The sequence below is a fragment of the Portunus trituberculatus genome, chromosome 37, assembly GCF_017591435.1.
Source record: "Portunus trituberculatus isolate SZX2019 chromosome 37, ASM1759143v1, whole genome shotgun sequence".
NCBI classification, from domain to species: Eukaryota; Metazoa; Arthropoda; class Malacostraca; order Decapoda; family Portunidae; genus Portunus; species Portunus trituberculatus.
In genome coordinates, this window is record NC_059291.1 from 23834294 (window position 1) to 23859933 (window position 25640).

General features: G+C 37.8%; 1 protein-coding gene across 3 annotated transcripts in view; it reads left to right on the forward strand.

The window, feature by feature from the left end:
- The window catches only part of LOC123514272 (PCI domain-containing protein 2-like), a 56030-nt gene that overhangs the window by 18608 nt on the left and 11782 nt on the right, over positions 1-25640 (forward strand). For all 3 annotated transcript variants that reach the window (XM_045272064.1, XM_045272065.1, XM_045272066.1), the window contains 2 exons: positions 4881-5002; positions 9269-9415. In XM_045272064.1, coding sequence (XP_045127999.1) covers positions 4881-5002; positions 9269-9415 — 269 coding nt within the window. The remainder of the gene's footprint in view (positions 1-4880; positions 5003-9268; positions 9416-25640) is intronic.

The following is a 25640-nucleotide window of genomic DNA, read 5'->3' on the forward strand; positions in this document are numbered from 1 at the left end:
GTTTAGGCTTTTTACGGCTATGTTTTGGCTATTTTCTTCCTGTTTTCTTTGCTTGTGAGCTGGTAACACTCATCAGGAGTAAACATATGCTCAATGTCACTTTGTCACCAACAATAGATGGTGGGAGTGACAGTGATTTCACGGTGTCCACCACCTCTCCCACGCGCTTTACTTCTATACCTTGGGTCTCTCGCCATTTTGCAGGGAGACAACTTTTGAATGAGATTGGTATCAGAACAGGCGACAGGAGAGAGAGAGAGAGAGAGAGAGAGAGAGAGAGAGAGAGAGAGAGAGAGAGAGAGAGAGAGGATACAAGGGGCCCATTTTCTATCGCTCTAGCCAAGGCTGCTGAACCTGATCGGACGCAAGGCCACGTAAACCGATGATACCACCTCAATCAATCTGTGATATTTTGGTAACCATGACATCTAGAGACTTCTGGTTTTTTGCATTGCAAAGAGGAAGAGTTGCTTGTGGACAGAACACCATTTGTACTCACTCGTTTATTGAATTTCTAAGTGTAATCAGTATGTGAATACAGGCTATTTTGTGTGTTTCTTGACAAACTTTTACTTTTGGGACCCATGATCTTGAGTTCACAAAACTTAAGAAAAAATACACACTGCCGAGGAGCACAGACACATACATGCACAAAGGATGAACAACGATACACAAAGCGGGCTGAATGTTCGGGTGGACTCAGGTAGCCGAGCGATCCGTGCGCCACCTACCGATGGCTATTCATATCTTAAAAATATCTTCGTATTTCAAGGTCTAGATTATATGAAATTTTTCGTCATACTATATAAAAGAAATTGTATGTTGGGGCATTTGTATCTTGAGGTATTACTGTACTGTATTTATTGGCATATAGGACACACCTTTTTTCCAAAAGTTTTTGCTCATAGAATTGCCCTGTGTCTAATATGTGAAGTTGAGATCTCCCATAGGCTAATCTTCTTCACGCCCACTAACCTAGGTTGTATTCAGTACTTCTACCTACCCTAACTGTATGCATCATTATTTTATTGTTGGCATTATTATTATTACCAACATTAATACTTTAGAATAGAATTATTCTAAAAATAAAAGCAATCTAACCTGTAAGGCTGTGACTCATGTTTATAAATATCAATTGATCAGAACCCTAACTCAGTGCCATCTGATAATGATGAGTAACACCAAGTTCATGATCATTATGTTGATAGTGAAAGAAAAGAAGAAAATAGAAAAAAGTTGATTGTGAAAAAATAAATAAATAAACCTGCAACAACAAAACCGAGAAACAACATCAGAGTCTGGGCCGCCGTGGTACAGTGAAACCATGCGTGCTTTGGGGTCTGAGGGGTCTCCAAGCGCATGGGTTCGAATCCTGTCCACGGTCTGAGTGTAGGTTGGGTTTCCTCACTCTGGGCAATGGTTTCCTAGCGGATGGGCTTTGAGATAGGAGATACCACAAAAAGTATCCCCTTTAGCCCATTAATTCCCGTGAAAAGCCCACATGGTAAAAAAAAAAAAAAAAAAAGAGAGAGAGAGAGAAAGAAAGAAAAAAATAAAAGAGGGGCCTTTGTAAAGGTTAGCCACTAACTCTGCATCTGATTCAATCCGATCATAACAAAACACTTCAACATTCTCACCGTAATAGATGCAGGAAGAAAAAGATCGAGCTACACAATCTCCTACAAATTATAAGTGGTATATTATGTCAAAGAGCATGGCAATAGAGCAGCAGCACCTATATAAAAATATACATAGTAGATGACAGGAAGAAGACCAGCTGAAGAGCACAAGGAAAGGTAAATATAATGTTTGATGCCCAGCCCCACATTGGCCAGAACTTAAGGATGACATTGCATTTGCAACAATGTTTTCTGTTTGTGTATATGCTTAGATACACTAAAAACTTTTTATTCCTGAATTTGACCAGCTTAAGTGAGGGCATATCTCATATGCCTATGCATCCTGTATGTTATCAAATACGGCAACTGCACAAGAAAGCACAAAACATTAGCAAAACATGAGAAATGCTTCCATGGTGGGGAGAAAAAAAAAAAAAAAAAGTGAATTCAGCGCATCAGACCATGGATGCTAGGCATTTGCTGCATTAACTAGCAGTGATGCTCCTGGAGTTAGCTTGTAACTTGAATTTTGTCTTGCGAATCAAAGCATAAAAATCACCTGAGCGATGGCACATATCTTGGATTACTCATAAATCGGGGCACTTGTAACTCGAGGTTCACTGTACGTATATCAGATTTGAAAATTTGCCATTTTCCATGAGAGTAGAAGGAATTTTTGCTTTCTTACAATGTACAGATTTTAGAATATATTGAAGTAAACACCCTCCTCCTCCACTCTTCCAGCAACTCATTCAATCAGCAGACAAGAGAGTGATGTCTCACACCATTGCAGGATTCACAGTGTGTTTGTCTGTGTGTCATGGGGAACTTTGTCTGGGAATGGCCAGAGCTGTAACTCACACCATCATTCTCGGTAGGGAGAATAGCAACACAGAACAGGGAGAGGAAAATGTACCTTTCTCTATGTCATATATAGTCAACTCTCAATTAACATGAGTGTTACATTCCTGGAGACGTCACATTATTCAAAATCGTGTTATTCAAACAATTTTCCCATAGAAAACAATGGCAACAGGGGTGTTATGTTCCTAGGATTTTGTTGCTCAAACCTTCTTCTTGTTAGCACTTAAGCTTTTTTTAATGTAAGAGGGAAAAGTGGTCAAGGGCAACAAAAAATTTAAAAAATGGTCCACTTATTTCTCTTAGAGAGCAATAGAGTTAGCCAAAAGACAGGGAGAAATGTCTTGAAACCTCCCTCTTTAAAGAAGTCAAGCTGTAGGAAGATGAAAAGACAAATGCAGACAGGGAGTTCCAGAGTTTACCAGAGAGAGGTATAAATTAATAAGAGTACTGGTTAACACTTCAGAGAGTTAGACAGAATAGGGGTGAGAGTAACAAGAAACTCTTTTGCAGTGAGGCTGTTGGAGGAGGAGAGGCATGCAGTTAGCAAGATCAGTAGAGCAGTTAGCATGAAAATAGTGGTAGAAGATAGCAAGAGATGCATTAATCAAGAGTTGACTGTTTTACACAAGAGTAGGGGAGAGCCAGTATGATTCAGATGGTGGGATGGTTTTCTGTAAAGTGTATGGGTCCTAGATTCACAAGATTTTGTTTGGATATGCGAGACTTTGTTTACCCAGACCACGCTGAACACCCAGTCTGTGACTGCTGTGCTTTTCATTGCAGTTAAAAATTTGTGTTTTTCTTAACTTCCTGTGTATTAATTCAGTTGTTTATCATAAGTTATCACTCTATGAATATGTCAAGAACTAGTATGGTATATCACTGTAGTGAAACAGTGATGCATTACGAAGATATTACTGTAAGCAAAGGCGGCATGATGTTGACACTATATGTGTGTGTTGCTTTTGCTGTTTTAAAAGTAGATGATTCGGACACTCTGGGGTGGGGATGTAACAGATTTAACAAACTGAATTATAATTTGCAGCATTAACTCAAATACATGTTATTTTTATCATAATCACTTCTTTGTGGATGCAAAGAATGGAGGAACCATTTTTTGGGAGATTTTAATTCTAGTATTTTTTATTTATATTTTTTTCTGCAAGAAACAAAAGCATATCTTACAGGATATTTTTGTAGTTGAAAATAAAAATGCCTTAAGTGATAGTTGCAAATTTATTAGCCAGTCCAAACTATGTAATGATAATAAGTGTTGAGTAATGAAAGTAACCAAACCATCCCACCTCTTTGACCAAACCATCATGGGTAGGGATGGTTCAGACAGTTTAGAAACTTGTGTTTCAGCTGCTACTGCTAAATACTCCAAACAGTTACAGGTATGATATATTTATAGTAAAGGAACAAAGAATGATAGTTTATTCTGGTATCAACAGATTTATTTTGCTGCTTACAGATTTTTTTCCTAAAATGTTAAAAAGTGTCCATATCATACTGGCTCTCCCCTATACAAGTCACTGCAGTACCGTCACAACACACAGGCAGGTACTGGGACAATCAGACACTAGCACTTTTTTTTTAAATTTTATGCAAGAGGGGAAAACTGGAGAACAAAAATGATTGAATAAAAGGTTTACTGAGATGCCAGTCCCCAAACATGGTTGAGAGAGCTAGCCAAAAGAATGGGATTAGTGTCTTGAAACCTCCTTCTTAAATAAGTTTAGGTCATAGGTAGATAAAAATACAGAGACATGCAGGGAGTTCAGGAGTTTCAAAGTTTACCAGAGAAAGGGATGAATGGTAGAAAGTACTGGTTAACTTTCATTAGAGATGGACAATTAATTAATGACACATCTGAATTCTATTGGCTAGGATTCAACTTGCCTTCCTTTTCTCTCACACATGTTATTGTATCATGGTCTCAGTTCAATATCTAGGCTTACCTCTCTTCCCATCAGCACTATAGATAAGTGTGCCGGCCTTTTGTAAACGAGCAGCACAATGCTGCTTGCTATCCCACTCATACATATTCACATGTGCTCACTTAAAGGGCTGCTACATATATGCATTCATAACAATGTATTCACTATTCTTGAATTTTTATCTATGTATTTATTTGTTTCATTTATTATTTTTATTTTTGTTTATTGAATTAATTATTTGATTATTTATTTTTTGAAAATTAATTCATGCATTTTTTGTTAATTAATTAATTATTTTATTTTATTTTTATTTTATTTATTTATTTAGTTTTTTTCAACAACATTTTTCCTGCCAGAAGCTTAAAGAATTCTTTGTAATTTTGTATATTGAGTGTGGCTAGTGTAACTTTGTATCCTGACTGGAGCTTTGAGTGTTATGTATTTTCTTGTCTAACAGGAGCTGATATCATTTCGTGACCCACACGTGATGAGTTCTCGCCTGATGGTGGAGAAACCCGAGAGAGATGTGGAGCGAGTCATTGACGCCTCGCTGGCAGAGGTTATTGCCGGCCATCTCCGGTAAAAGATTCAGAGTGACATTTATTGTCTTCTTTTTCTTTCCAAACCGTAGTACATGTAACAGTGTTATAGAAAGGATAATTTGAATTTATTACAGGATATATTTCTAAAGTTTATTCCTTATGAGGGATTTCCCATCATTCTTAGTATTCAGCAAAGCTACACAGACATATGGAAAGATGAGTGTCAACAATTCATTTCTATTGATAGTTGATTTTGAAATACGTATATGAAATATGAAGGAAAGAAGCTCTCATGAAAATTGTCAGCATTCATCCTTTAATTGCAGGTGTAGCAGTGCTAGGGAAAAGCCTCTTTTGAAAATTACATCAGATGTACTTACTTAATATGCTCTTGAATTTTCCATACTCAGTGTCATATTTAATTTATGGTATAATGCTCTTCATAAAGAAACATTGAGAACATGGGAAGGTGTCATCCTACCAAGAATTAGCAAGATCTCATAATGGTAATGTGTGTCTATATTTACTTAGTTGTATTTACCTAGTTGTATTGTACAGGGTTCGAGCGGGGCTCATGGTGTCCTGTATCCATATATCCATTTAACTATTTTTTCTTTAAATTTATGTACACTATGTACTGTGACAATTCCATTATCCAATGCATTCCATTTTTCCACAGTTCTGTATGGAAAACTGTATTTTCCAATATCCTTCACACACTGCCTTATCCTGATCTTCTTTTCATGTCCTCTTGTCCTTCCATCTGCTTCCGTCAACAGCACCAGGTCTTCTTTGTCTATTTTTTCAATATCATTTACTATCTTATACATTGTTATTAGGTCCCCGCATTCTCTTCTATCTTGTAAGGTTGGCAGTCCCATTTCCTTCAGTCGTTCTTCATATGTGAGGTCCTTTAATTCCGGCACCATCTTTGTAGCAATCTTCAGTATCCTTTCCAATTTTCTTGTATCCTTTTTAGAGCTCAGAGACCATACCACTGCTGCATATTCCAGCCTTGGATGTATCATGCTTGTAATGATTTTTTTCATCATATCTTTGTCCATGTAATGAAATGCCACTCTTATATTAGTCAACATCTTATATGATAGTCCAAATATCTTGCTTATGTGTTTATCAGGGCTCAGATTTTCTTGTATGATCACTCCAAGATCTTTTTTCTCTTTTTTCTTCATTATTTGTTCCTCTCCCATCAAATAGTTCCATACTGGTCTTCTCTTACTCTTTCCTAGTTCCATTATGTGACATTTCTTGGCATTAAACTCCAATTTCCACTTTTTGCTCCATTCATAGATCTTGTTTAAATCTCCCTGCAACAGCAGGCAGTCCTCTCTGGTTTTGATAACTCTTAGCAACTTTGCATCATCAGTGAATAAATTTATATAACTGTTTATCCCAATGTGAATGTCGTTTGCATAAACTTAAAACATAATGGGGGCTAACACTGACCCTTGTGGCACTCTGCTAGTTACTTTACCCCAACATGAGTATGTATCTCTAATCACAGTTCTCATTTCCCTATCCTTCAAATAATCTCTTGTCCATTCGAGCAAGGTTCCACGCAGTCCTCCTATGTTCTCTAGTTTGCAAAGAAGTCTTCCGTTCGGGACTTTATCAAAAGCCTTTTTAATGTCCAGGTATACTGTGTCTACCCATCCATCTCTGTTTTCAAGTCCTGCAATAACTCTGGAGTAGAAGCTTAATAAGTTTGATACACATGACTGCCCTGTCCTGAACTCAAATTGTCTGACTTGCTCCTCTTCTAGAAATTTAACCCATTTTCTTTGATAATTGTTTCACATGACTTCCCTACAACACTTGTAAGTGACACTGGTAGTTTAGTGGTTCAGTTGCCTTTCCTCCTTTAAATATCAGTATTACGTTGGCTCTCTTCTACTCTAGTGGAACTTTCCCTTCATTTATTGAACTTTTAATTATTTCCCAAATTGGATCCAGTAATTGTTCTTTACATTCTTTTAACACTCAGCCTGATACACCATCTAGCCCCATTGCTTTTCTGACATCCAACTTATCCAGTAATCTTCCAATATCCTCTTTGTGCACTGCAATCTCTTGTAATCCTTGGCAATCCAATGTCCTATTAGGTTTTGTGAAATAATCTTTTGCAGTGAATACTGTTTTGAAGCTCTCATTCATTATTTCACACATTTCCTTCTCTGTTTGGTATGTCTTCCTTTCTCTAATTAATTTTTCAATTGTTTCCTTATTCATTGTTTTGCCGTTTATAAACTTGTAGAAAAGTTAGGGTTCATCCTTGCTTTTATCCTTCTCAAACTTTCTTTATTCCTCTCTCTTTACTCTAATATATTCATTTCTAGTATCTTTGTACTGCCGACTATTATAGTCATTTCCCTGCTTTAAGAGTTTCTTCCACGCTTTATCTTTTGCCTTTTTTGCTTGTATACATCTAGCATTGTACCAAGCATGTATTTTTTTTTCTGAACTCTATAAACAGAAACAAAGTATTTAACTCCTTCATTGTATTTCTCTAAGAATATATCATATTTCTCTTGTACAGTCTTCCTGCACATAATATTACTCCACTCAATATCAGCAAAATAACTCCTTAATTTTTCAAAATCTGCTCTTGCATAATTTAATCTCTCTCCTTTATAGTTCTCTCTGTAACTTATCTCATCTTCCTCCTGCATTTGCACCTCTAATGTCACATGATCACTTTTCCCCATTGGACTAAGGTATTGTATGATTGGAGGGGACTCTGGTTTCTTTGTGAAAACTAGGTCAAGCAACGATGGTTCTTCTTCCCCCATGTACCTTGTTGACTCCTCCACCCACTGGTCCATTGTATTAACCATAGTCAACTGTAACACTTTCTCGCTCCACTGCCCAGCATTATCCATTACTTCCATCTCTCTCCAGTTTACTTTTTTACAGTTAAAGTCTCCAACTAAGGGTATTCTTCTATCTTCTCTTATCATGTTATCTAGGCACTTTATCACCTCTCTTTGCATATCTTTATGCTCTTCTGATCCCCATGTATTAGTCTTTGGTGGAACATATGTAACTATAATTTTTCTTTTCTTCAAATCTTCTGTTCTGATTGTTACTCCCATTACTTCCACTTTGTCCTCACCATATTGCACATCCTCCACACATATATTATCACGAACCATTATTAGCACTCCTCCTCCCCCTTTATCCTTCTTGTCCCTCCTCCAGGTATTATATCCCTCCTCTTTAAAGTTGACATGGATCTCTTTTTTCAGTTTTGTTTCAACAATGCACATTACATCAGGCTTTTTCTCTTTCAAATAATCCCGAACTTCCAATATGCTTGGTAACAACCCATCTATGTTAGTATAAGTCACTCTTAATTTATTGCCTCCTCCATGACCTCTTTTTTCCGTAGGTACCACTCCTTTAGTCTCATATCCAGAACCCTCCAGTAAAAATTTTTCTTCTCCATCTCTGTCCTTTTCTTGTTTTTTTCCTTAGCTTCACTTCGTAGCGCTTTCTCCTTTTCCCTTTCCTCTAAGTTCATATCTCTATTTATCCATATTTCCTTGTGATCGACATCATCAGCCAGCTCCCCTTTTCTAGCCATAATTTCCTCTACAGCCACTTGAGATCTCATTTTCACCTTCACTGGTCTCTTACCCCCTTCACTGTACCTTCCCAGCCTAATCACTTCCTCCACCTCCTGGTCAAATTCTTGTGTGCTGTCTTGTGCTCTTTTGATAACAGTTTTGGCCATTTCCCTTTCTTCACATTCTCTTGTGAATTCATTTGGGTTTTTCTTTTTCCCTCATCCCATAAATCACAAAGCTTGTTTTCTTGTCCACTGCATCCCACACTATATTTTCCTTTTCCTTGATAACTTCTATTACAGCGACTTTTGTGTTCTGAATTTGTCTCCTTACCACTTCTGAAAACTTGCCTTTTTCTTTCTTCTTGCTTCTGTTTCCATTCATTTCTTACTTTTTTCAATTTGTTATCACTTAGACCACCTTCTGCCCTGTCTGTAATCCCATCCTGCACTTTATCCTGCAAGCTCTTTAAAGAGCATTCATAATTCTGGCATGTGGTTTTTAGAGTGTCATTTTGCTTCCTTATTTCTAGAATCTCCTTTTAATTCTTGGTTTATTCCACTGACCTCACATTCAGCTACTCTCAATTTCAGGGCTGTTTTTTCCATTTGCAGTCGGTCTTGTTTGTCCATGAGACTGGACATCACCACCTTTATATATCTTGTGTGTGTGTGTGTGTGTGTGTTTGTACATCTGTGTGATGTTTGTCACGTCAGGGCAGCGTGGGCAGCAGGGTCTGGTGACACAGTGGAGGCATGGAGGACGCAGATGGTGGTGGTGCAGGCTGTGGCTCGCTTCATGCAAGATTGTAAAGAGGAGAACTGGATGCTGCCTGTGATGTACACCTCCTGTCTTGACCTCAGGTGAGAGCTTGAGGCTACTCGTCCAAATATTTCTCTCTCTCTCTCTCTCTCTCTCTCTCTCTCTCTCTCTCTCTCTCTCTCTCTCTCTCTCTCTCTCTCTCTCTCTCTCTCTCTCTCTCTCTCTCTCTCTCTCTCTCTCTCTCTCTCTCTCCTCTCTCCTCCTCCTCCTCCTCCTCCTCCTCCTCCTCCTCCTCCTAAACTAAAAGCTTATCTCTGTATCAGTGCTATAAGGGCCATTGTCGTCCGTGGGTTCAGGAAGTTACAATAAGCGCTCTATTCTAGCCAAAGTCGAGTAACAAATGAAAATATTCATGCTAGAAAGGCCAATGTTGACATTGGCCCTTGTTGCATTCATTTACTATTAACATAGAAAGCTGTCGGAGAAGGTGCTATGAGAAGTTTAGAGAAGAAGATCGGAGGATGTTGTACCAGGATTATAGAAATGCCACACCAGAAGAACAAAATAAAATCCTTTGTGGTTTGATTATTGAAGAAAATAAGAAAAGTCAGCGGTTGCGAGGCAGCAAAGGTGAAAGCCGAAAAAGATTTTCAAGGCACTACTTTCTTAAAGAAGCAATACCTGAAAAGGAAGTATGCCAAAAGATGTTTTTATCTACTTTTGGCATTACACTCAAGAGAGCTAGGATCATTACAGAAAAGATGCGACAGTCAGGAAGTAGCATTGTAGCACCAGATGGAAGAGGAAAACATGGGAAACAGAAGAAAATATCCCCAAATCACTAGAGATGATTAAGAAGCATATCAACCAGTTTCCGGCCTGGAAAAGTCATTATGCTAGGGCAGACTCAGAAAGAAAATATTTGAATCCAGATCTCACAATAGCTCAGATGTATCGATTGTACCAAAAATACTGCCATGAAAACAACTTACCACCAGAAATAGAATCAATGTACAGAAAAATCTTCAATGAAGAGTTCAATCTGTCCTTCCATCACCCATCCCAGGACACTTGTGAAAAATGTGATACTTTTAAGGCATCCTTTATGACTGCTAGTGAGGATGATAAAAACCGCATTGAAGAAGAGAGAGCAAAATACCATGAACTGGCAGAGGTGGCTTACAATGAAAAAAGAGCTGATAAAGAGTTTGCTCTTAAAAACAAAGGAATTGTTACTGCATCCTTTGACCTCCAGAAAGTATTGCCTTGCCCACTGCTGCAGACAGGAGTAGTTTACTACAAGAGACAACTTGCTGTATATAACCTAACCATTTTTTAAACAAGTGCGGATGGAAATAAAGCACACTGCATGATATGGGATGAAACAATAGCAAAAAGAGGTGGCCAAGAAATAGGTTCATGTGTAATGAAATGGTTGAATGGCCTCTCAGATGACATTAAGGACATTCGACTATATAGTGACTCTTGTGGTGGTCAAAATAGGAACCATTTATTTGCTGGCATGCTTATGCATGTTTCCAGGAGTAATGGCATAAAAATAACGCATTCTTTCTTAGAACCTGGCCATACACATATGGAAGCAGATACAGTACATGGTTTGATAGAAAAATATAGAAAATCAGCTATAAACATTGAGGTGCCACGGGACTGGAGCACAACAATCAGAGCAATCCATAGAAAAAATAAGTTACAAGTGACTAAAATGCAAACAGAAGACTTCATTCATTTTAAAAGTTTGTATATGTCTGCTGGCCCCCTGGTGAATCGCCACAAAGATAAAAATGGACACCAAGTAAATTGGATGAAAATTAAGAAGATGGAATACAATCAAAATGAAATTGGCCAGATTATGTGCTGGACATCCTTTTCCCAAAATGCTGCACCGCAGCATTTAGATTTAAGAAGAAAGGAAAAAGGAAGACCATCCATTTGGATTCTCCTACAGCTTGAAGAGGGACCAAGAAAAATTCCACCCAAAAAGTTGAAGGACTTGATGGATCTCCTTCCGTTTATTTCTGCAGGAAGCAGACATTTTTACAGAAGCCTGCAGGCAGCAGAAGATGCTTCAGATGATGTTTATTTAGATGATGAACCCGATGTGTGACTGTTATGGCTGATGACACAATTACAATGGATCGTTACTTTTCTATTGGAACTGAACATGTCAAATATGAATCAGTTTTTTTTTTTTTTTTTTTTTTTTTATTAATTTTGATTAATCTACTTGTGTTTGCAAATTCATCAATCTTGTTTTTTTTTCACTTTTCTTTAGCAATTGATTTAGGATATTTTCTTTTATTCCAGGCAGAAATATTACAGATATTGTAATAATAGCTACTAGGACGATATAGGTTAACTTCAAAATGTTTAAAAAAAACTTTTCACCATACATGCCAATTTTTTTTACAGAATTTGCAGGAAATGAAATGTTCAAAGTTTGGTCTAATATATTTTTTTTTCTTCAAAATGAAAAACAGTAATTCAATGCCTTGGACAGGAAATAACAGGTTAAAAGGTAAACAATCGCGATAAAAAAAACCTTTCGTTTGCTGTACTTGTCTGATTTTTAATAAAGGAATCAATTTTTCAAATGCGTTTTTCTCAAAACTTGATTTTATGACATTGGCCCTTGTTCTCAGCCCTAGAATTAAACCTTTGTTGTAGTGAAATTTCGTTGTGTGAACCTTCGTTAAGTGGGGGTTGCCTGTAGGTGGTGTAACAAAACTTTCCATCTCATAGAATTTTGAGTTTTTTATTTTGATTGTCATTATGATTTTTTTTTTTTTTTTTTTTTTTTTTTTTTTTTTTTTTTTTTTTTTTTTTTTTTTAATTACATTGTGGCACAGAAAATAAATTTTTCCAAATTCTGTGAGATGGAAATGTAGCAGCTTCATTGAGCTTTAAAATTATACCTCAAAATTTAAAATCCATTGAAAAATGTGGGAGAAGATACGATTTGAATGATAAAAAAGTGGAAACTGAGAAATTGGCAAAAAAAAAACCCATAGATGTCATTTTCGTCCTCAATGACCCTGTACATTTATTTGGGTTGGATATTTCATGCTCATACACCACCATGTGCATCATATATGTTTTTTTAGGCATGTTTAGAAGATTCTGTAAGACTCATATGGCACCTGGACGCCCCTACAATGACTAAGTATTAGTCGCTCGAAGGTAAGGGTGTCTCCCATCCATGCGTGGTCGGTACAACTTGTAATTTCCCTTTGCACCATTTGTTTAGACATTGTAAGGCAAAAAAAGCAGGTAAAATAGGCTGGATTTTGGCTTGCAAGGTGTGAAACAACAGGCGAGATATGGGGAAAGGGTGTGTTCCTGTGTACGCCATAATACTGAGTTGCCAGTGCCTACCTTTCCTTATCAAAGAAACCACTTTTCATGGCTTTTTTTCATGCTTATTATCACCATTTATGGTACAGAGAGTTGGGGGGAAAAGGCCCAGGCTGCGGTGGGTGTGGCAGGGGCCCTTTAAAGTTTAAATACCCCACATATTTTAGTGTATTTCCCCAAAATACTCCATCACTATGTTGCCATATGTTCGGGGATGCTCTGGTGGTGTTTTGGGGATTTTCGATATTTTTCAGATTTTTCAATACCATGGCAACCGGACGGTCCTCTTAAGAAGGCTGGTGAGATCATATCTTCCTTGCAAGCTAAAAGAACCACTTGAACTCGTGACTCTGCAATGGATAAAATGGAAAGCCTTGTGGAAATGTGGTACATAAGTTTTGTATGCGGTACAATGATGCACCTTTGGTTTACATTCCACAGGTTGCCAGCTAGCATATTTTCTGCTTCACTCTCCCTTCCTTCATAAATTTAAGATCATCAACATTATAAAGTTACTTACATACCTACATTAGTGTACATTATAATGACTTAGTCTTAAATTAAACTGTTTAAATGTTTAACTTCATAATTTTTACTTTTATTAACCCGAAAACTGCTGTACGCCTTTTGGGTGGCTTGGCAGCAAACTACTGTACGCCTTCTGGAAGTGCTCTTTTTAAACAGGCACCATAAAGTTCCCGTGATTCGTATTTCTTTGAAATTTTTTTTGTATGTTCTAGTAACCTTTCTTTTAGTAATTTATTTCCTTCTAATAAGAATTTGGTTATTTATATCATATTTATAAAGGAAAACAATGAAACCACAATGTTTTTCTTTTATTTAGTCGACATTGCATTCCTCTCATAGATATTAGAGTTTGAGTCTCATGTATGGTAAGAGGAAGTTATAATTTAGTAGTATAGAAGTTCTTTTTGTATAATAGAAAAGAGATAAAGCAAATAAGATTATGGAAACAAGACCATCTTCACTAGACGTTTGTAACACTGTCAGACATGTCGGCCCGGCCCGCACCGTGTGTCATGAGTCATGACTCCTCTCTCTCTCTCTCTCTCTCTCTCTCTCTCTCTCTCTCTCTCTCTCTCTCTCTCTCTCTCTCTCTCTCTCTCTCTCTCTCTCTCTCTCTCTCTCTCTCTCTCTCTCTCTCTCTCTCTCTCTCTCTCTCTCTCTCACACACACACACACACACACACACAGATATATAGTATGATATGTATGTTATTGTGGCTTACACGGAACTAATATTTCGTTACTTTATTTATTGTGAACCAAGCAAGAGTATTTTTGTTTCACTTATTTATTTTGAACAAAGTGTGTGAGAGAGAGAGAAAAAAAAAATTGTAAAATAATAGGAGGCTAGAACAATATTTCGCATTACCATTACCAGTGCATATGCATTTTTATTTGACCAATTTATCCATTCCATATGTATGTTATTTACTCCATATACTTTGATGCCATTTACTTTATTTGCGATTCAAAATATTAGTGTCAGAATAATGGAAAGAATATTATTTATACGAAAATTGCCATTATAGAAATAAAATACTTATGTTTTATCATTTATTACTCTTGAAGCAAGCAAGAGAGAGAGAGAGAGAGAGAGAGAGAGAGACAACATTGAATCTTCAATGTTGTCTTTTCGAGCATTGACAACACTGTCCTGTCGACGAACAGTGGCAACAAGTGGTCTGTGTGTATCCCCCCTGCCGCCTCCCCCTACCTCCCCCCTCCCATCCCGCTCTCCACAATGCCTCCAGATACTGCCAGAAATCCATTTTTGTGGCAAAAAATACTTAGAAATATGGTAGCTACAGTAAATTTTTAGTTACAGAATTGTGAAATGAAATGTCTGTGACACATCTTTATAAAGTATATATCTTTCATTGAAAGTCAATCGTTCACTGATTTAGCCGCACCAGGAGACACCCTCTGAATGTGAGTGCCGCAGTTTACGGGTTAAACCTTTTACTGTACTATGATGCACTCTCGCTTTGTTTACTCTCAATGGAAGCTCAAGTCAGAGGTTAAACTTGTTATAATTGGTTTGCTTAACGAAAATTCGCATAACGAAGGGTTTTTAGGAACGTAACCCCTTCGTTAAGCGGGGGTTGCCTGTACATGAAAAGTGATTAAAAAAAAACAATGTAAAGTACTGCACAAAAGAAATAAACAGAAAATGTTACAGGGGATCCTCGTGATTCGACCGTTTGAAGTTTGAATTATCACCAATTCGAACTCAGTTAATTAATACCCAATCCTCAAGGTTCGACCGACTGACTCACCAATTCGACATTCATATCTCGCGCGCCACCCACTCAGTCAAATCCGCTGCCAGCCCACCGGGCGGAAGTGTAAACCAATGCTACCCTGTGCCAAGGCTGCCACTCATAGGGGAAATCCCCTACAGTAGGTGATTTTAGCCTAATGTAGCAGGTAGGGGAAGCTTAGGGGGAAAATAGCAATTTGCAAGGGAAACTAGAGAGTTTATTGACAATATGTAGGAGAATGTTTTTTTTTTTTTTTTTTCAAACACTAAATATTTGTCTGGACACCCATTACAGTTTATGAAATATGGATTATATATATATATATATATATATATATATATATATATATATATATATATATATATATATATATATATATATATATATATATATATATATATATATATATATATATATATATATATATATATATATATATATATATATATATATATATATATATATATATATATATATATATATATATATATATATATATATATATATATATATATATATATATATATATATATATATATATATATATATATATATATATATATATATATATATATATATATATATATATATATATATATATATATATATATATATATATATATATATATATATATATATATATATATATATATATATATATATATATATATATATATATATATATATATAAGGTTCACACAACAAAATTTTGCTACAATGAAGGTTTCATCTTACTACCATCCGCTCGTGTAACAAACACCAAACTCGCTTTAACGAAGTTTTATCCAGGTAATTTTTTTCAAAGTTTGAAAGCCCCACCGTATCATGCAAGCCGACAGGCTTTTGAATACACCAGGAGCTGTCAATACTAAGGCCTGTCTCAGCTAGTGCAAGCTAGCATAACTCAACTAAATTAAGTAGTACTGGGCTGCTAGTGCAATATAGTAAATAAGATAAATTAGACATGGTAATATTAGCGTGTATATCTTGTTATTAAGAGCAAAAATAAAGACCAAACTTACTTAATGCTGTGATGAGTGGAAGTGTGCTTTTTTGTTTTTATTAATTTATTTATTTATTTTTCGAGAGCCATAAATTGAGTCATCGCGAGCCGCCAGCGGCTCACGAGCCGCGCAATGAATACCACTGAATTAGATGAATAAATGGAATATTAAAGGGTCTATTGTAAGCACAAATATATTAATGATAATCATGGCAAACTCCTGTCCACGGTCCAAGTGTAGGTTGGGCTTCCTCACTCAGGGCCAGGGCAAAGGTTTCCTAGCGGGTGGGCTTTGAGATAGGAGATACCCTAAAAAGTATCCCCTTTAGCCCATAAATTCCCATGAAAAGTCCACATGGTATAAATAAAAAAAAAAATTAAAAAATAAAGAACATTTAAAGCCTACTAGCAGCAGTGAACCATGCAGCAACTGATAAAGTGCACAGATGGGCCTGGCAATGGCAAGCCCACTATCAGAGAATGGTGGAAGTTGTATAACATCAAGCACGCCTTAGATAACATCAAGTCATCTTGGGACGAAGTGAAGACGTCTACCATGAACTTGGCATGGAATAAAGTATAGCCAGAATGCGCACATGACTTCCCAGGCTTCGCTGAAGATGACATCGGTGCGATCAGAAATGACATAGTAAATCTGTGCCATAAGGCTGGCTTTAATGAAGTTGATGATGATGATGTTCAAGATCTTTTGGAAAGCCATGCTGAACCTCTTTCAAATGATGAACTTATAGAGCTAGACAAAGCATCACAGGAGACAGAAAAAGAGGGAGACAAGGAAGAACCTGTGCATGGCCTGGACATCAAAACTCTTAGAGAATGTCTTGGTGGTATCGAAAAAGCTCTGGAAACCCTGAAGGAACATGACCCAAATCCTGCCAGGAGTTGCAAAGTGGCTCATGACATAGAGAAAAGTGTCAAAATTTGTCAAGAAATCTATGATGAAAAAACAAGAAAAACCAAACAGTCCTCCATCTAATCGTTCTTCAAGCCAGTCAGACATGCCGTCCCTGTCACACCTGCCGACCCTGCTACAGCTGGCCTTTCCACATCCGCTGCCGATGGTTTTACAGCTGGCCCTTTCTCCATATCCTCTTTCTTCAAACCAGTGAAACGTGCCGACCCTGCTACAGTTGGCCCTTCCACATCTGCTTCCGACAGTGCAGACAATGACGTCTTATCCTCGTCTGTCCACTCCGTGGAAGATGAGTAAGGGCTGAAATCCCTACTGTCCCTTAGCCTCGTGAGGGACATCATCTGATAGAATACATGGCGAGTGAAAGGTAAATGAAAACGTTTTCTATTTATTTCTTTTGCGCAGTACTTTACTTTTTTTTTTTTTTTTTTTTTTTTTTTTTTACTACAGTACTACTCCGCTTAACAAACAGGATAGGGGATGTCAAAGTTGTTCGTAGAGTGAAAATTCGTTAAGCGGACGTAATTTTCCCATAGGAAATAATGGAAATAGGGGGGATGCATTCTGGGCTGGTCCCCAACATACCACATGGGTTAGAAAAAATTATATATACGTTTGGCAGCATATTGGACCACCGGTGTACCACTACTTTTATGATGTCATATGAGTCATTGTAAGTCAGAGGAGCTACCTACAAATTCTCTCACATTCTCGCATTTATGTTCACAAAACAACATTTCTATTAGCTTTTTACAAACCATGCCCCCAAGAAAGGATTGTTTTGTAATGCATAAAGTTAAATCTTACATGGAATACCAAAAAATAAAGCAGAAATGAGATCAGCCACAGACAGCGAGACTCGTCGACCGTCGCTTTCTTCTTGTGACCCTTGTAGCTTCACGTGTTGTCTTTTCCCATGATATTTGTTTCCATTCCTCTATTGCCTGCTATAATGGATATCATATCTTAGTATTCATATACGCTCATGCCATGAGGATAACCTTGACTCCGTGGCACTGAGTGATAGTTAATTATTAATGAAATACCGCGGTATTTCATTAGTAATTCACTATCACTCAGTGCCACGGAATCAAGGTTATCCTCGTGGCATGAGCGTATATGAATACTAAGATATGATATCCATTATAGCAGGGAGTAGAGGAGTAAAAACATAAACATCATGATGAAAGTAACACGCAAGCAAAAGGGTCACAAGAAGAAGAAGCGGCCGAGTCGCCGCGAGTCTCCCGCTTCAGTCGTCTGTGGCTGATCTCATCTCTGCTTTATTTTTTGGTATTCCATGTAAGATTTCACTTTATGCATTACAAAACAATCCTTTCTTGGGAGCAAGGTTTGTAAAAAGCTAATAGAAATGTTGTTTTGTGAACTCTTCTTAAATACTCTGTATATTTCTCATTACTATTAATATTCACAAATCTTTACCTATTTTAAGCATCTTATACATGTATTTAATTAGTTAATGTATTATTTTTAAAGATTTAAGTTAGCTTTTACTCATAATGTAGTCAGTATAAACAAATTTCATAATAAGGTAATACATTTGTATCTTTGCTTTAATTTTTAAAGAGTATCTTTCCTGTTCTTGTCCCACCACTAATTTTCTGATTTTTCTATTGTATTTGATTTTCTTTATCTTAGGTTAGGGTAGGTTAGGTTAGGTTAACTAATTTTCTAACATAACCTATCTTAAACTAACCTAAACTAACCAAAAATTTGTGGTGGGGCAATAACAGGAAAGTACCCAATTCGTAACTTAACAAGTAGATCATGCAAAACAACAAATACCTGTATAGTGCTTACCCTGCTGTGATGAGTTGGAGTGAAATGCTTCCTCCTGATGGCTTGTAACCATTTCCTCCGAAGCTCAGGCTGTTGAGGCCTGAGGGAATCGGTATACACTCACTCTTGGACCAGTTTTGTAATTGCCTTTGCAGTAAGGTACACAGCAAGTAGAAGGCATTGTCACAAGTAGTTTTATAATGGAAAGTAAGTCGCGCGAAGCGTTTTCTCCAGGCGGCCTTGAGCGTACCCCACCGCCTTCCATTCGAAACTAACTGAGATGTTTAAAATGCTTCTCGTCATACTCCATTGCAATCCATTTCTTAAGGCAGCTGGTGATCTCAATGAAGTCACGTCCACCTGTAACTTCATCCCACACAAACATTTTTGATTCATTGGTCTTCAGGTTATGAATGCAAAAGTTGTACATCCACGACTTGCGGTGGTAATATGCAACACTTGTGGAGAGTTTGGGAATGGGAATGGTCTGCTGTAGGTCTATACAAATAACAGCAACTTCATCATGCATGTCTTCTTTCTTGTTCTTCATTAATTGTTGTCCTTGTGATGCTTTATCCTTGTGGTGCTTCAGCTGGTCTTGTAAGAGTTGTTTGTCAGCTTCGGTGGTGGCCAGCTTGATGAAAGTGGTCAGTTTACCACATGTGCTGCAGGTATCTGACCTTGGTGGCTGGAAGCCAATGTTGAACTCATGTGAGAAAGTCTTGTGGTAATAACGTTGAGTCACCTTTTCGACCTCAGGATGATTGGCAGACGTCCATTCTTCATAAGATTTATAAAGTTTTGAGATGGTCAAGTTGTTCTCCAAGTACTTCAAGTGAGGATTTCTGGCACGGCTGTAGTGGCTTGTCATTGTCTGTAATTGGCTGATGTGATCTCTAACGCATTGCGCTTTTTCTCCAGTAATTTTTCCGGCAGGTTCGTGACGTCCGCGTTGATCCAGTATAGGAACATGTGTGGAAGTTGCCTTTTCTGTTGCACACTCAAGTCGTTTTCTGGTAATCCCAAAAATAGCTGTAAATACTTTTCTACAAACAGGAAAAGCTTCATCCTTGTAAATGACGCTGTATGCATACATAAACTCGCGATGCTTTCCAGGGTTGTCACTTGTCAGGGGTCTTGCTTTTCCGGTGCCTTTTAACTGGTACCTTGTAAACAAGCTTCTGGATGTAAGCAGTTTGGGCATCATAATTACCTATTGCCCAGAAGTCAGTAAAGAGTTCTCTTATTACAGGCATGGTCACTTTATCAAAACAACCATCACGGCAAGGAGTACCAATTTGTCTGCCTGCTACAAGCATCCCAGTCTTGACACTCAAATATTCTTTTCCAGAATTTCTCCTAAGTTTAGCTATGTTTCTAGCCCAATTAGCTGGTGCACACGCCTTTTTTCTGTCCGTGTTTTGAGGTGTGTCAACCTCCAATGTTGCTAAGTCCTGCTCAATGCCTGCCATCTCTTAGAATATTGAAAGTTAGTGGTAGTAAAATTTTGAGGAATTCAATTAACCTTCTTGAGTTTTGGAGTCTGACACCAACTGCAAATTGAAAAAGGAAAAAAATGTATGTATATAAGTATCTCGCTTGCATGAAAAACAGGTCGGCAGATACTACACGCAAGGGAAAGGAAGCAGAAATAGGTATATATGTAGGTATGCAGGGTGTAACATGAGTTTCTGCAGATGTTGCTAGAGACAAAAGTACGTTATTTTAAGTGGAAAATATGTTATACGTATACATGCATTTTGAGACTGCTTAGCCGTTGTCTGTACAGTACATAGTTCGAGTGTGGCGGTACTATGCGACAGATACAACGCTTGGGGCCGCATGGGTGTTTGCTCCAAATTACTGTGTGTGTGGCGTTTCATCTCTCTCTCTCTCTCTCTCTCTCTCTCTCTCTCTCTCTCTCTCTCTCTCTCTCTCTCTCTCTCTCTCTCTCTCTCTCTCTCTCTCTCTCTCTCTCTCTCTCTCTCTCTCTCTCTCTCTCTCAAAATCCTTCAGTACAAACAGAATATATTCACTGTTACTGTCTTGGTTTCACGCTTCAAACCACTGATTTTTTGTGTTAGCCTCACGCATGCTCCACCGCTGGTCGGGCAGGAAGTGGAGCATGCATGATGCTAGCAAAAAAAATCAGCTGTTTGAAGTGTGAAACCAAGACAGTAACAGTGAACACATTTTGTTTGTACTGAAGGATTTTGAAAGAGAGAGAGAGAGAGAGAGAGAGAGAGAGAGAGATGAAACGCCACACACAGAAATTTGGAGCAAACAACCATGCGGCCCAAGCGTTGTATCTGTTGCATAGTACCGCCACACTCAAACTATGTACTGTACAGTCAACCCTCAGCTATCGTGACTTCGGCTATCGCGTTTTATTGCTATCACGCACCCATGAAAAGCTGCTAAAATTTCATTATCGCAACCTCAGATGCCTGCTATCGCGCGCCCCGCCATGACGTCATGGAATATCTGAGCGCTCATTGGCCAAAACCGCCTTCCCGCCAAGATCAATTCGGCTATCGCATTTTCGGCTATGGCACGGCTATTTCAGCCCCAATTGGGCGCGATAGCCGAGGGTTAAGTGTACAGACAACGGCTAAGCAGTCTCAAAATGCATGTATACATATAACACATTTTTCACTTAAAATAACGTACTTTTGTCTCTAGCAACATCTGCAGAAACTCATGTTACACCCTGTATACCTACATATATACCTATTTTTGCTTCCTTTCCCTTGCGTGTAGTGTAGAAGTGAGTGGAGACGATGACACGTGACAGGCAGATATCTGTAGATCAAATGCACCTGATGCCAAGAACTTGGAGTATTTATGGCACTTGTGCGGACGCAAAAGTAGTTTTTCCATCCCCGAATCCAAAAATCAATAAGATCTCACTGAATTTGTGTTTTTTCAGACCCTTTCACGGTCAATTTACTTGAAATATGGAAAGAATGGTGCTCAGTAAATATGTTTATGTGATAAAGTGTAATGAAACGATGTACATTGTAGTATGAGGACAATTTCTAATAAATTTATTGAATATTAGTAAATCAAAATAAGTATTTCTCACTCGCACTTTTCCCCTGTCACATCCTCCTCCCACCCACCCTGACTTCCTTCACCTCCATAACCTTCCTCTCTCTCTCTCTCTCTCTCTCTCTCTCTCTCTCTCTCTCTCTCTCTCTCTCTCTCTCTCTCTCTCTCTCTCTCTCTCTCTCTCTCTCTCTCTCTCTCTCTCTCTCTCTCTCTCTCTCTCTCTCTCTCTCTGAATAATACTTAATTAACATAACTATAATAGCTTGACACAAAACGAAAGAATATTGGCATTAGCAGTGCAGTACGACAGTTTGGGCTTGCTGCCTGGCTGTATCGTTGTGGAGCGTGAACACATACATAATTTTTTTTCTTTTCATTTAGGGAAGCTTTGATGCGTTTAACACTAACTTTCTTGAACAACAATAGTGTACACTAATAGTTTGTGTTAGAATTAGCCATTACCAAACATCTGAGCATCCCATCATCATCAAACATCTGATATTTTACCGAATGAAATGATGATGCTAGTAGCATGGTTGATGAAGTAGACACTACTCTGAATAATCAATGTTAGCTGCACGTACATTGCAGCTACGATCACATCAATAGTATTTTCAAGAAGTAGGGGAAATTATGGAACAGAATACTATAATAACTCTGTTTCAAAGGGGTTGGCGCTTGTATCCTTGTCACAGGCAGCTACTCATATAGTACGTTAAACCGGAAATTCGTTAGACGAACGTTCGTTAAGCGGAGTAGTACTGTATTTTCATGTATTTTCATTTCTGTAGGGGTGACTTTTGACGTGCTGGAAGGCATTCCCTATTATTACATGTTATAATGGATTTGGTATACGGTAAATTCAATTTACAGTAAGGTTTCCAGGAACGCATATGTACCGTATAACGAGGACTTACTGTGCATTTATATATATATATATATATATATATATATATATATATATATATATATATATATATATATATATATATATACACATACATACATATACAGGCAACCCCGCTTAACGAACGTTCACACAATGAAATTTCACTACAACGAAGGTTTAATTTTACTACCATCTGCTCGTTTAATGAGCACCAAACTCGTTTTAACATAGTTTTATCCAGATAATTTTTTCCAAGTTTGAAAGCCCCACTGTATCTTGCAAACCGACAGGCTTTTGAATACACCAGCACCTCTCGTGGACAACACACGCACTACTCACTCCCCTGTTCAAAACAATAACAGTGTCAGCAGCAGCTCGTCTTCCCTTACTCAACTTACTACCAAAACGCCCTTTAATGTTGCCTAGCGTTGTTGAGAAGACCAGGAAGTCTCTTATTCTCGAAGTGAAGCTGAATGTTATTCACAGACACGATAGAGGCGAGAAACTAATAGCATTGCTCACCACCATCTTGACTCCATCTACTGTCTCTACTATTTTCAAGTCAGCAGACTCTATTAAGAAGGCTGGGGAGACCATATCTTCCTTGCAAGCTAAAAGAACCACCTGAACTCGTGACTCTACAATGGATAAAATGGAAAGCCTTGTGGAAATGTGGTACATAAGTTTTGTATGTGATACAATGATGCGATCTTTGTTTACATTCCACAGGTTGCCGGTTAGTGTCTTTTCCGTTTCACTCTCCCTCCCTTCATAAATTTAAGATCATCAAAATTATAAAGTTATGTACATACATACATTAGTGTACATTATAATGACTTAGATTAAATTGCCTAAATGTTTAACTTCATAATTTTTACTTTCATTAAACCTTTGACTGTACTATGATGCACTCTCAGTTTGTTTACTTTCAATGGAAGTTCAAGTCAGTGGTTAAACTTGTTATAATCGGTTCGCTTAACGAAGTTTCGCTTAACAAAGGGTTTTTTTTAGGAACGTATATATATCTGACACAACATGTGGGAGTATGTTGCAATGTGGCTAGGTGCTCCATTAGGACGAGAGTCAATTGCTTATTCCTGCGTAGATCGTCCAGTCTGACATGATAATATACCGAAGAAAAGTTAATTTTTCAATACCAGAAAGTTTTTTTTTATTTCTTTTGTAGTAAAAAAATAAAACTGCAAAAAGTATAAATACGTTTATTTTCACACAATGATATATGCATGTACAAAAAGGAATTTTGGGATTGGCATAGGTGAAAATAGGGGAAAATGTGCACGAGTGGTCGGTGAAAGTAGGAGGAAATGTGCGTGAGTGGTAGGGAGAAATGAAAATTTAGAGTGGCAGCCTTGTGGCCTGTGCGTCGCTTAATCTGCGTCACTCTCACCCCAGCCAGCGTTCCCCAGCCCTAAGAAGCACAACTTCCTGCCTTTCAAAGATAAGCTTGAGCTCATAAGAAAGTGTGAGGCAGGTATAATTCACAGTGTCGTTGCACTGTAAATGGATCTCCCTAGATCAACAGTATCAATAATTTGGAAGAACAGGGACAAGTACCGCGAGACCGTTGCATCATGCAAGTGTTTTTATTTCCAAAAATGTGCTCTACAGCAGTTCATAGTAGACGTCTTCACTTCGTCCCAAGATGACTTGATGTTATATAAGGCGTGCGTGATGTTATACAACTTCCACCATTCTCTGATAGTGGGCTTGCCAGGCCCATCTGTGCCCTTTATTAGTTGCTGCATGGTTCACTGCTGGTAGTAGGCTTTAAGTATTTGCCATGATTATTATGAATATATTTGTGCTTACAATAGACCCTTTAATATTCCATTTATTCATCTAATTAGTAATGCATGTAAGTAATATGTGATGCAGTTAAAAAAAAGGGGGTGAGGGGAAGAGGTAATAGGCTCCAAGGGTGGTCAGTACTGTGAGTGGCGGGGAGGTGTGGCATGGATGACGTCATCACCCCTGCTGCCCCGCACTGGGCCCTCCCGGATGACATGAGTGGATACCATATCTGTGAATTTTTCTTACTGTATATCGAATTGAGGGTAGTAATTTCCAAATACCATAACTGTGAATTTACTGGATAAAAAACCACCTTATAACGAGGACTTATTGTACATCTACTTATCAAGATTCTATTGATTTGAGATTATAGCGTCATTCCAATTAACAAGAAAATGAATTCTATAAAAGTGTTAATTAGAAACCATAGAGCTTAATTTGACTAAAAATTGACACTCGAGGAAAACGTGCATTTCGTCTGACTGAAGACGACGGAAAGCCACCTCCAGCCCCAGCTGTAAGAAACACAATTTCCTGCCTTTCAAAGATAAGCTTGAGCATATAAGAAAGTGTGAGGCAGGTATAGCTCACAGTGTCGTTGCAGTGCAAATAAGTGTCCCTAGATCAACAGTATCAACAATTTGGAAGAACAGGGACAAGTACCGCGAGACCACTGCAAGTGTTTTTATTTCCAGAACTGTACTGTACAGCACCCTAATGTGTTTAATAAAAAAAAGCTAGATATAAATGAAGCCTTTAATAGTACTGATTTAGTCTAAGTTAGTGTTTTTCAGAGGTTATAGTGATGTTTTGAGGGGTCTAGGCTGGAGGTTGGTCCCTATCCCATTAATTCTTAAGTATCTTATGGGAAAAATTGCTTCACGATTCGAATAAATGCTGATTCTACCGATGAAAAACCGCCCTAAACCCGTCAAATTGCGAAGACCCGCTGTAATGGTTAACTTTTGCAGAGAGGTGGAGAGAATAGGTGCAGCAATAATATGTGAATATGAGCAAAAAGAGTAAACATTATGCATCTTAATAATTTAGGAAAAAAAAAATAAAAATGTGATATGTTTATGTTGGCCATTTTATAAAGTTTCTTGAAGCTGTAACATTTTATTGTTAGAAATTATACATAATAGTAACAACAATACTACATCACTGGCCTAGTGGA